The sequence below is a fragment of the Scomber scombrus genome, chromosome 20 (genome assembly GCF_963691925.1).
Source record: "Scomber scombrus chromosome 20, fScoSco1.1, whole genome shotgun sequence".
NCBI lineage: Eukaryota > Metazoa > Chordata > Actinopteri > Scombriformes > Scombridae > Scomber > Scomber scombrus.
In genome coordinates, this window is record NC_084989.1 from 21,745,431 (window position 1) to 21,757,890 (window position 12,460).

Genomic DNA, 12,460 nt, shown 5'->3' on the forward strand with positions numbered 1-12,460 from the left:
TTTCACAGGAGAGGCCCTGAAAGGAGCTTCAGTATATCCAGAACAGGGCTGATATGATCCTAAAAACATGAACGTTTAACTGTAAATGCCCGTCTCTTTCGGGATTGATTACAAACTGCTGCTACTCACATGCAAATCCATCAACGGGAGATTCACCTTACAGATCGTACCACATACCTCCACCTGCACCCTCACATCTTGACTAAGCTCGGCACCACGGGGGATCGTACCTTCTGCTCTGCTGAATCACGCATGTGGATCAATCTTTCTAACCATCTGAGGGCCTAAAAACCTTTCTAATCAGGAACAGGAAGTCCTATTTTCTTTAATATAGTGTGTTCTATGTTATTAATACTGTAGCACCTTGAGTTTCATGACTTTATGAATGAAAAGTGCAGCACACATTCAATATTATTATTACTAAAGTGACGAATCAGTGAGGTTAAGAACTCACAGTGTGCCCTATAACAAACCATTGAAGTGACGTCTTAGGACAAAGGCAATCATAGCAAACGTCGGCAGAGCTTGAGTTTGAAACACCGGGCTGTGCGTGACCACATCCTGACCTCTGTCAGGGATTACTGGGCCACGCCACCTCACCTGGATCTATATGGGACTCACGTGCTCTCTCTGTCTCTCTGTCTCTCTCTCTCTGTCTCTTTTTGCTTCTCACTCTCACTTCACCAAAGACTGTAACGTGACCTCGCCGCACACCTCCAGGGTTAAACTATGAATGGTAAATTATTCATCCCAACCTGTGTATAAATAGATGAATGAAAGGAAGAGGCGTAATGTTGTATAATCAGTCATTGATTATGTAATAAATGGTCAAAATATAAGGGTATGTAGATGAGACTTGTTTGGTGGTAACTCAGATTTTATACATCTATATAGTAAAAGAAGCATATTCCAAACCACTATTATTTACACATAAATTAAAGTTGAAGAAAAAAGAGCTATTACACATTTAAACATTATAGTATTATATCATCAAAGAGCAATCAATATGATGGCAGGATGCTCTAACTACACTATCTTGGATTTTATGATGCAAAGAAGTGCATTAAAATAAGAGTTACACTTAAAATTAACAAAATATTAGATGCATTTTTATTCTGTTTGCAAAATTTTGTACGTTAGTGTAAAATCTGTTATCATTTTATACGTTTTTATAGGCTCAGACATTGGTAAAATAAAGTTTAATTTATAACAGTGAGCTTCATGTAATCCTGTGCACAGCTGACCCCTAGTGGCGACAACTGGAATTACAACTGACTTCTCAACAGACTCTGAACACAGTGCAACTACTTTCAGATGAAGAATAAAAGACATTAGAGTGTAACTTCTTTGTAATTTTAAGTATAAAGTCTAGAGATGACGACTGTTACTGGTTCTTCTATGTGACCGACAAGACAGACGAGGCCCGCTGAGAGGAGACAGGAGCTGGCCGAGGGGGGGAGGAACACAACCGTCAGCTTTTGGGGAACTGGAAGTGGGCTGTTTGCTTATTTCAGTGGAAATGTGTTTGATATTTGTTTGAAGTTCATAATCCAATAACATGAGCACAAATACGCTTCCTGTGTAAGAGACAGCTCTCAGACTGATTGTGTTATTGAAAAAGAAAAATACCAAACAGTGTCTAGACAGTGTTCTGCTGTGCAGTTTTTACTCGATTCAACATGTTTTATTTACCAAAAAAATTGCACGTTTTCTGTCCTCAAGTTCCCAAAATTCAAATGAGAGAGCTGGGAGGTTTGTTAGTAGTGTATATGTTTATTATTTTATTAAAAGGACAGCGTCTGATCTCCTATCCGTTATTAAACATGAGGTCCTGACCCAAAAATGGACAATTAAGTTGCCTATTCAATTTTGCAGCCAACAACATTTTACACAATGTGGTAAAACATTAAAATGTGTCTATTAATTAATTTAAAATAAACTGATAAGCGGCAGAAAATGGGTGGATTGATGATTTCATTAAATGTAAATAAGAGTAAACGTGAACTGCACACACACACACACACACACACACACACACACACACACACACACACACACACACACACTCATACACACTCACAGTAACAAAGAGACAACAAAAGGCTGTTGACCCGGGTCATGACACTCTGCCCTCTACCCCCTCTTTATTTAGACCCTCTTCTTTTTTTTAATGTATTTTTATTTTTTTAAGGAAGTCCTACCGGCGATCCCAAAATGGTCCCAAAGTGGTGTGAATTTCACAGAGCATGGTTTCCTCTCGGATAGAGGATGTTCCCAGCCAATCTTTCATGGATGGAGCAAACAGGAGTCATCGGAAACGAGGAAGTGGGGACAGGTGCTCTCTGAGAGATTTAAAGATCCACAGAAAGAAAGAAAGAAAGGAAAAAAAAGCAGAGACAATGGTCCACATTTATCATGAGAGCTGCACCTCTGAGCCTCTGAGTAATATTTACTATTTTTACATTGATTCAGTTTCCATTCTTGAATCAAATAAATCTTTGTTTCCCAACGTTGTCGAATGAACTCCTTCATTAATACCACCATATATATATATTAAACATTACTTTTAGCAAATTATTTAAACTGTTTTCGCTTTAATTTCAGCTATTTCCCCCATTTATACCAAAGTCTTAGCTATTACAACCATTAATTTTAGCTATTTTCACCGTTTATACTCAACTTTTGGCTATTTCAACCATTACTTTTATCTATTTCCACCATTTATAGATAACTTTTGGCTATTTCAACCATTACTTTTATCTATTTCCACAATTTATAGATAACTTTTGGCTATTTCAACCATTACTTTCAGCTATTTCCACTGTTTGTCCATTACTTTCGCTAGGTTATTTTTATACTTTAAGCTAACTTTAACCAGGCTGTTGGATATTTGTCACCTTTAACTGACCATTTAAATAATTTATTCATTGATTTAAGTCATTTCACCATTTATTTGTAACATTTAGCTTGCTATTTCAACTGTTTATCCATTGCTTTTATCTTTTTAAAGGTAGTTTTCATTACTTTAAGCTAACGTTAAATTGGCTATGTCACATCTATTACTGTTCGCTAACTATTTATCCATTTGAGTTACGTCATAATTTACATTTAGCACATTATTTAAACTTTAAGCTATCATCTAGGCCTCAAAACATTTATTCATTAGACTTTTAAAAACAGCTATTTCACTATTTATGCATTAAGCGAACATTTAGCTAGCTATGTCAACTTTTTATCCGTTACCTTTAGCTAGCGTTAACTATTTCAACAGTTTATCCATTAATTTGAGCTACTTCACCATTTACATTTAACACACTATTTCAACTTTTTAATCCATTGTTTTTAGCTAGCCAAGTTTTTATCTGTAACTCTTAGCTATCATTTAAAACAAGTATTAATTACGCTACTTTTAGCTCGCTTTTTAAGCTATTTACCTTTAGCTAACTAACTTTTTCGACAGTTTATCCATTTATTTTAAGCTGTTAAATTATTTCTAAACTATTTCACCATTAATCTTTTGCTTTTACCTCATTATTTCACCTTTTTGTTCATTATTTTTAGCCATTTCACCATTTACCCGTTTACTTTTAAGTGTTTTATTAACTTCTCTGTTTGCTAAACTAGTTTTCATGCACTCTTGACTTGGTTTTCAAGTGTTACAGCTCAATATAATGCACATATTTTGATATTTTTCTATTAATTTCTACTCTTTCAAACTAATGCAGCTACCTACACACACCCAAGTAACCCTGATTGTGAATCACTGAGAAAAAAAACAATGTATGATTCAAACTATAGGATGTGTGTCCTTGGCTTTTCCTCCCATCTGATTACTTTCCTTGTTCTTTAGTAATTCACTCACAGTCTAATGAGTCATATAATGTTTTTTAGTACTAATCAGCACTGCTCACTTTCCGTAAATGCTTCCTAATCTTAACCAATATCACCATTTAACCTTATGAGCTATTTATTTCAACCATATTTCATCACTTCTAGCGAACTGTTTCAACTTCTCTGTTTCTAACTATAGTTTTCGTGCACTCTTGACTTAGTTACAGCTGAAGTATAAGATAAGGTATTCCTTTATTAGTCCCACAGTGGGGAAATTTGCATTATTGCTGCAGCAAAGTGGATAGCAAGAAAAACAGAAAGAGCATTGACAGAAAGAATAAAGAAGTAGTAAGTACACATGTGATAAAAAGACAACATATATTGTTATTGCATGGATTTTAAAAGTAAAATAAATATATATAGGTCCTGCATCTATATTGCATGGTTGAACTGGGTAATAGTGTACCAAAAATACTGATATTACACATATAATGCTATTTTTCTATTAATTTCTACTCTTTCAAACTAGTTGAGCTACCTAAAAGCGTCCTCCATGCAAGTTCCCCCAGATCAGGAATCAAAGAAGTAACCTAAATAATCTGTAAAACAATGGATTTAAAGCTATAGGATGTATATCCTTGGCTTTTCCTTCCTATCTGACTACTTTCCTTGTTCTCTATTCCCTCATAGTTTAGTGAGTCATTTATAATGTTTAGTCAGACACAGTGCTTCATGTTTTTTGGTACTAAACAGCATTGCTCACTGCTTCCTAGAAGTGAGGTCCGAACCCATCAGAGACTACAGCACAGAGAGGACACAAGTCTCAAGTGTGGCTACGATCTGCCAACGCGCTTCAGCCTCACAAAGAAAAACTCACTGCAAAGGAAAATGACTGCTGATGAAGTCATGTTATACTCACTATACCCCGGCTGGACACGAGCTAAAAATTGTCCTGAATGCCAGGAGGGGATTCAAAACAAAGGAGCGGAGAGAGGGCTGAGCTGATCAGGAGAGGCCCCGAGAGTTGATTCAACCTCCTGAGTCAATTCCTGACTGCGAAACAAACGTGTCAGCAAGCTTGAAAAATGGTCTCTGGCATTGAGACAGCCATTTTATAACCAATGCCCACGACATTTCATTAGATCTGCATATATTTTTTACACCTTTTACACTAAAACCTAACCCATTTATTTATATTTCCCCTCATGTAACTTTGAATGCACAATAGCCTAATCATTATTTTGGCATATACTGCTATACTAGGCTACTGAATTGTCCTTTTTCAGCACTTCTTTGACACTATATGACACTTATATTATATTTTATACTTTTTACACTAACCCTAACCCATTAATTTGTATTTCCCCTCATGTTACTTTAAATATAGAATAGCCTAATTATTATTTTTGGCATATACTGCTATACTAGGCTACTGAATTGTCCTTTTTCAGCACTTTTTTTTACACTATATCACACTTATTTTGTGCGAAATGTTCAAATTAATACATCATTAAGGATTTATATAGCTAAAATATAACATTAAACAGAATAATCTTGATCTCTGATACATATTTTTTTACACAACTTTCTTTGTATTTTAGTGGCCTGCTGATTTTTGGCACGAACCTAAAATTAAAAACTCTCTTTCATGAAGAACAACTACAGTTTAAAGCCTTATATCAAGCAAAATTGACCAAAAATACAGTCACATTATAGTAATTTAAATTAGTAGTGGCTGTTGAGACATGCAGGGTTTCTTTATTTGTTGTGTTTGTAGGTAAGAATAGTTTTTTTCTCTCATAGTATGATGATTTAAGGGTCACACTTTTGGAAAATATCCTTAATTTCAGCTGAGTTCTTTTTGTTGAATGATCATATTTAAGAAAATTGAGTTGTGCTTTAAGAAGGAACCTTTTTTGTGGCAGAATTTAAGCTGCAAAAAGTATAATAAGGCTATAAATGACATATGACATAACTTACTAACTAACTAAGTAACTAACTGTACATGTGGAAACTTTAAATACAACAGTTTTCTTGCACATGATGAAAAAGGTCCTGAACAGTTACACATATCCACCAGAAATAATCATTTTTAAAATAAGGTGCTCCCATTGCAAAGCTGTAAAATCATGTTGCACCTTCGTGACAGTGTAACAGTGCAGCTGTGCAATAAAAATACACAAAAAAAAAATAAGGAAAACGATTTGTGAATAATCCCTGTGAATTCCCACACGGCAGCTGACATCCTGGCACAGAAAGTGGGGGTACCTGTTGAATTTTTTTTTTTATCTACTCACACTTCTCACACAACTATTTATAATTGCATGTGACAAAAAAAAAAAAAAAAAAAAGGAGAGCTGGAATCAGAAGAAAAATAAACTATTGAGTCACAGCGCTGACTGGAGATTGACTGGATCTGCGAAACTATATATAGTGGGGGAGCACAACTGGACGGTGGTGTGACAGGCAAGAGACCATAAAAGCTATCAGGCCAGAGAGGGACAGCATATGCCTGGGATTATGAGCAACCAGCCCTGCTTTAGACGAGGGGACACACCCTCTCCTGCAGCTGTCTCGCATGCTGTATTTGCAATCTACTATCAATGACTTAATCAGTTCGGGCCCTCGCAGCCTCTCTGTCTCTGACAAGAATCTTCAGCTCAGCTCATTTCGCAGTGACGTTATTTATGTGTGTTTGTACTGTGTGGCATTTATAGAACAAACAAACACACATTTCAAACATTGATGCATGTTTTGAGGTTGTTATATGTGCACACGTGTTTTTCTTGTGAGAGTAACTTGAGCCAAAGCCTGCACTGTTGGCAAGTAGTGTCTTACATGTTTTCGAGTTATCGCTGAAAAGCTGTTTGACTTTTGCTCTTGTCTGTATCTCCGCACGTGCTTGTTGATGGGGATTAGTGTATAAAATGTGAGAAAATAGTTATAAATTATCTGAGCTCAAGGGAATGTCTTTAAATTGCTTGTTTTGTGCAACTAAACATCTAAAACTTAAAGATATTCAATTTATAATGACACAAAAATGAGAAAAGCAGCAACTAAAGCAAATTTAATTAAGGAAATTAATAAGAGATAATGATGCTTGCACCTTTTTTTAGGGTTTTTGTACATTTAACTGCTGCTAATATAATATTATAATGACTAATGAGGCTCTAGCATGCTGTGCTGTGTTTGCATGAAAGTTTGGTCAAATAAAGCTGATCTTGCTGGTTTTTGTTGGAGGCTGAATGAAGTGAACTGCGGCCGACTTTTGTGGGTAAATGAAGCTGTGTGTGTGTGTGTGTGTGTGTGTGTGTGTGTGTGTGTGTGTGTGTGTGTGTGTGTTTGTGAAAGGCAGCTACCTGAGATGAGATTAGGGCAGTGCCACGATTAAGTGCTGCTGTGTTAATGTAGCCGGCCGTCCTGCTGTAATCTCTGAGTGGCTCGCTGCAGACCGCTGGCAGCGAGGCCCTGGGACACAGACACAGACACACATACACATACACACACACACACACACACACACACACACACACACACACACACACACACACACACACACACACACACACACTTTACAGCAGCAGTGGTAACACCATGGAAGCCCTGATTTCCTGAGCTTTTGAGCCCTGTACTCTCTGCTCTGACTGGTTTTCTTGCTCTCACCTGGAAACATCTTGGTGCAGCTGCTTCATGCAAACATATCTGCTGTAAATGAGCTGAAATAGACACAAATAATTAAATAAATCATCAGTTTCACATCTGAGCTGACCTATAAGTTAAAATCCTGCTGTTCTGTATTTTGTCTCACATAATTATGCTTCTTCTAAATATCTCTCATATTACAATATACTTATATTATATGCTTAAGTTAACACTATCAGCTGTATTATGCAATAGACAAAATACACTGAAAACACATTACAAACAATACATATATGACTAAATAAGATATATAAAACAGTATTAAGTACTGTACTCTATTGTGTACTATTGTACTTATATGCCATACATGAAATCTTTAATATGGTACTTTAAAAATCCACTTTATGTTCATATATGTGCATTTTTTTCAGTTGTACATTTTACAATACATTTGGGAAGTTGTAACTTAATAATTAGGATTTTTTAAAAAGGTAAATACATTATTCATTTTCATATAAAGTTTTTTAATCACTTGAAAGAATATTGTAAAAGATTAGCCCCCCACTGCTTTTCACTACACATAGTAGTATAGTATCGTATTTGAGTATGCAAATCTCTGAATATTAAACGTTGAAATTGATTTAATGCAACAACAACAAAAAAAGACAAAACTCAGCTCAAAACTAACAACTTCCTGTGTCTAACATACACTCTGAATTTGCCCAGATCCACTCAGATAGTCCTGCCCTCGTCAATTAGCCCAGATCAATTAGTGCATGTAGATAATATCATGGCTGACATGGGGGGTCCACCTTTCCTAAGTCTGTGCAGGTGACCCCCACCCACTGGGCTGATGCCTCAGGGATCTGGGGCCTGAGCCTGTTGTTATGCATCCATTAGCCGTAACAACAGGGAGGATAAACCTGCCACTCAGCCCGCAGACTGAATTTAAACACATTCACACCAATTACAGTGGATTCTCCTGCACGTCCCCTGAGGGAAATAAGTCAGTTTAGGTGAGAAGGAAGTAAAAAAAAAACACCCACTTCCACTCATTAGGCGTACTTGTCTGGAGTAAAAACACTCAGTCATGTACGCTAAAGTAAAAACATTAGTAGCTGTTTGGACACGAATGAGACAATTTAAAAGGTTTTTCTTCACTTCAATAAGACATGACATCACTATTATGAGCGTGGGAAGGACCAGCAGTATTTACCTTGAGGTCTGGCCTTTACTTCTCCTACATAAGGGAATAATTCAAAACATTCAGCATGAACAAAGCACATGAATATACACCTCTGGAACATGTTTCCTCTGAAGTGCTAAAAATGGATCGTGAGGTCAGGGTGATTGACCCCTGAGAGAAGAACCTCTTCCTTTTAAAATAGAAGAAATCTCTATTTATAAAATGAGACTATTTCCCCTCCTGCTATAAATACACTGAATTATCGTCTAAGTTTGGTTTAATCTCTCAAAGATTTTTACCTGATAAATTTGATATATGAAGGAGTGACAGAGTGGCTTTACGTTATATCCACTGTGAGCCCTTTTAAATATATCATAGCCATTCAATATACCCACGGAAATAAAACCTGATGTCATTGTTACATTATTATTACAAAGCTGGAGGATGGATGTTGTATGTTCAGCTGTGATAATACACAGAATAAAGCATGGCCATTGTTAAATAGAGGTGTAGTGACCACTGTGAATGTTAATGGCCTCGACCATTAATCAGAAAAGACTAAATCATTTACAGACAGGATGTCCGGAGCATAAACTGCGCCCCCATGCTGCGAAAACAAGGCGCCATGTGTAACTCAGACACCGAGATTACCTCCACGCCGTACGGGCCAGGAAGCCGGGTCACGGCGGAGGGACCCGGCCCCGCTTCCAGGTGAGCGACTGGTGCTCCTGTGAGCCCATTCAGCTCCATGTGGAAGTGGGGGAAAAAACAAACAGACATTGTGGTGTAACGCAGGAGTGAAGAGTAAAGAAAAAGTGAGTTTGTGCTCAAAAGTTTGCGACCTTTTTCATTATTTAATTACGAATCAATAAGCAAATGTTTGCTGTTCGATTTAGAAATAAAAGTTTAAAATGTGCCTAAAATATAAAGAAACAAAGCTTCATATTTTCCTGAAATGTAAAAGCATGTGGAATAATAAATACAAGAGAAGATAAAGAGTATATTTGCAAACATTTATTTCTCAAAAGTGCAAAAGTATAAAAAAAAAACACCTTCAGTATATACACAGACATTAAAATAGTGACTGTACAATATGTGTTATCACAAAAATTAATTCATATCCCTGCGAGAGAGAAAGTTAAAACCAGTGTTCATATTAATATAATAATAATAAAAATATTATGGCTTGTTACAAACTGTTCTTTCACAGATACAGTACAACAGTCTTCTTCAAAGCTGCATTTTTAAATCTCATGGGCCTTCTGTCTCAGTAGTGATTAAGAAAAAAATAATAATAATAAAAATACAAAAACATTTTTGTTCAAATTTAGCTACAGAGATTTGAGGTCAGATCAGGTGTCCTTTGCAGCAGGGTAACAGGCGGTTAGGAGGTTAGGAGTTGTTGTAGCTACAGTAATACACAGCTGTGCTGGCGTCTGACAGCACCGATGATATGAGGCTTTCAGGTCCTTGCATGCCAGGCTCGTGCGGGCCGTACGGCAAACCTGTCATGTCCACGCGCGCCGAAGAGGAACTTAAATACTGCTCGAACTCGCTGCGGTCCACTTCAGCCAGCAGCTCAGAGTGGTGCATCTGCTCCATGCTGTCTGCTGCTGAGTGAGGGTGGGAGTCAGGCGGAGGGGAAAGCTGTCCTGCCCCGCCAGGATGTCGTTTGGGGTGGCCGGTGCTGCAGTGCTGTGTGTAATACATAGCCAGAGGGTTGGGGCATCCCATGTAAGCAGGGGGAAGGGCAGCGGACTGCTCTTGAGCTGAGGACGGGTGTCGGTGCAGGATGGAGTTGCTGTGGTGGTTAGAGAGGGAGTCCTGGGGTTGGTACTCTGCTGCCTGGGAGTGGTAAGCATAAGCAGGCATCATGTGGCAGTCCTCCTGAGAGTGTGGAGGGAAGAACATGGAGTCTGACTCTACAGCGTCCAGTGGAGAGGTGTCAGGCGTGGGGAGGCTGTAGGTGTCAGAAGAAGGGCCCCCGAGACCCTGGGCATCACGGTAGTGGCTGAGATTCTGTGGAGGAAGCTGGTAGCCGTGCTCGTGGTAGCCAAGGCCCAGACTCTCCACGCACACTCTGCCGTCCCCGGTCATCGACGAGGCCTGGTGATCGGACACGCCGTGGACCAGAAAGCCAGAGTCCAGCCTCTTAATCCTCTTCACCTGCTTCCGCCGCCGGGGCCGGTACTTGTAGTTGGGGTGATCCTGCATGTGCTGAACCCTCAGCCGCTCGGCCTCCTCCACAAAAGGCTGCTTTTCTGTTACAGGAAGGGCTTTCCATGATTTCCCTGCAGGTCAAGAAGAGAGTGCACATCAGTGATATGTCAGCAGATACTGTATGCAGCACACAAAAATAGCTTGTTGCCATTTTAGGGGGCAGGGACAGGTTTTTGAGGTTACATCTGTCACTTAACTCATACACAATCATTTGTAATAACACAATAACATCACCTGGTGTTCAACAATCACTGTTTTCATGTTTGTTTGATAGTAATAATTTAATGTGCTATTAAATGTAAAAACAAAATTACAACCAACTAACAATGAGAAACAGAAAGAGCAAAAGTGTGGAAAATACCAATGTGGTAATCAGTCACTTTATAATAACTTCCCAGAGGAAACATGTGATCGATTACTAAAAAAGAAAAAGTGTGATTACTTACCCAACATTTTGCTCAGCTCCGCGTTATGCAGGTCCGGGTTTTGCTGCGCCAGTCTTTTACGCTCATCCTTTGCCCAAACCATAAAAGCGTTCATGGGTCGTCGGATCCGTGGTTCGCTCTTCCCGCGATTCTGGCCGCCGGAGCTGGACGCACACGGCTCGTTTTTCACTTTGGTGTCCCCAAGAGGACTGAGAGGGTCGGCCCACTGGCAGTGTCCCATTCCAGGCATCATGACTGACATCGTACACCTTGCCTGGGTCTGATCGTCGCTGGCGTAACCCGCATCGGGACTACTCATCTCTGTCCAGCTGGGAGGTTTGGAGAAGCCACCGGACAGCACGTTGCTCAAACACACACACACACACTACAACTGATAACAGCTTACGGATAGATACAAATAAGTTACCACGGCAAGTTCAAATGCTCCTGACTCTCAAACTGGAGATGAAAATAATTTATCACATCCATTAGCCACTCAGGAGCCGTGCGCACTGAAAGGTACCGACTACTCTGCACTGAGAGTGAATGCAGACCCCTATAAGCGCAACAGCAGCCAATCACCATTTGGTGGGAGTGCCTACTACTACAAAGGTGTAAAAAATGTTCTGACTACCCCGCCTTTCGACCCTTATTTGGAATTGTGAGACCCTGTGAGGACAGACGCTGTGAGATTTCAAATAGATGCAAAAACTCTTAATTCATACGTATCTACACTCGTGTGCGCAAAATGTTGATGACAGTAATTCTCCTATCAGCACAAAAACATTAAATATAAAACATAAATACATAAAAACAGAGATGCTGTTAATTAAACCAAAGTTTTGAGATGCAAGGAGGTGAAACTGACCTCTTCAATCCACAATAACGTTTATTTGAACAACCAGAGCCCGTTTAATCGTCCAGTTTTAATTCTCACCCCTGTATTAGACTGTCTAAATACTCAGACACCAATACAATCGATTACCAGTCTGTGTATTGGGCGCTTAACTGCGTTAAAATCTTGAATATCAGGTTTACGCGTGGAGTTAACGGCCCAGTCATTCGCAACTTTACGCACGGTCGTCTGGATGGAGACGTTGTCTTTGATTTCTGCTTAATGAGAAGCTCTGGACTTTAAAAAAAGGCGTTAATTGGA

The 12,460-nt window shown here is 38.8% G+C and overlaps 1 protein-coding gene across 1 annotated transcript; it reads right to left on the reverse strand.

The window, feature by feature from the left end:
* Nucleotides 1-9,716: 9,716 nt before the first annotated feature.
* Nucleotides 9,717-11,818, reverse strand: sox17 (SRY-box transcription factor 17). The gene is made up of 2 exons (XM_062441580.1): nucleotides 11,326-11,818; nucleotides 9,717-10,950 (listed from the first exon to the last, which is right to left on the reverse strand). Exons 1-2 carry the CDS (start codon nucleotides 11,621-11,623, stop codon nucleotides 10,052-10,054), a joined length of 1,197 nt encoding a protein of 398 aa, XP_062297564.1. The 5' UTR covers nucleotides 11,624-11,818; the 3' UTR covers nucleotides 9,717-10,051.
* Between the last annotated feature and the right edge of the window lie 642 nt (nucleotides 11,819-12,460).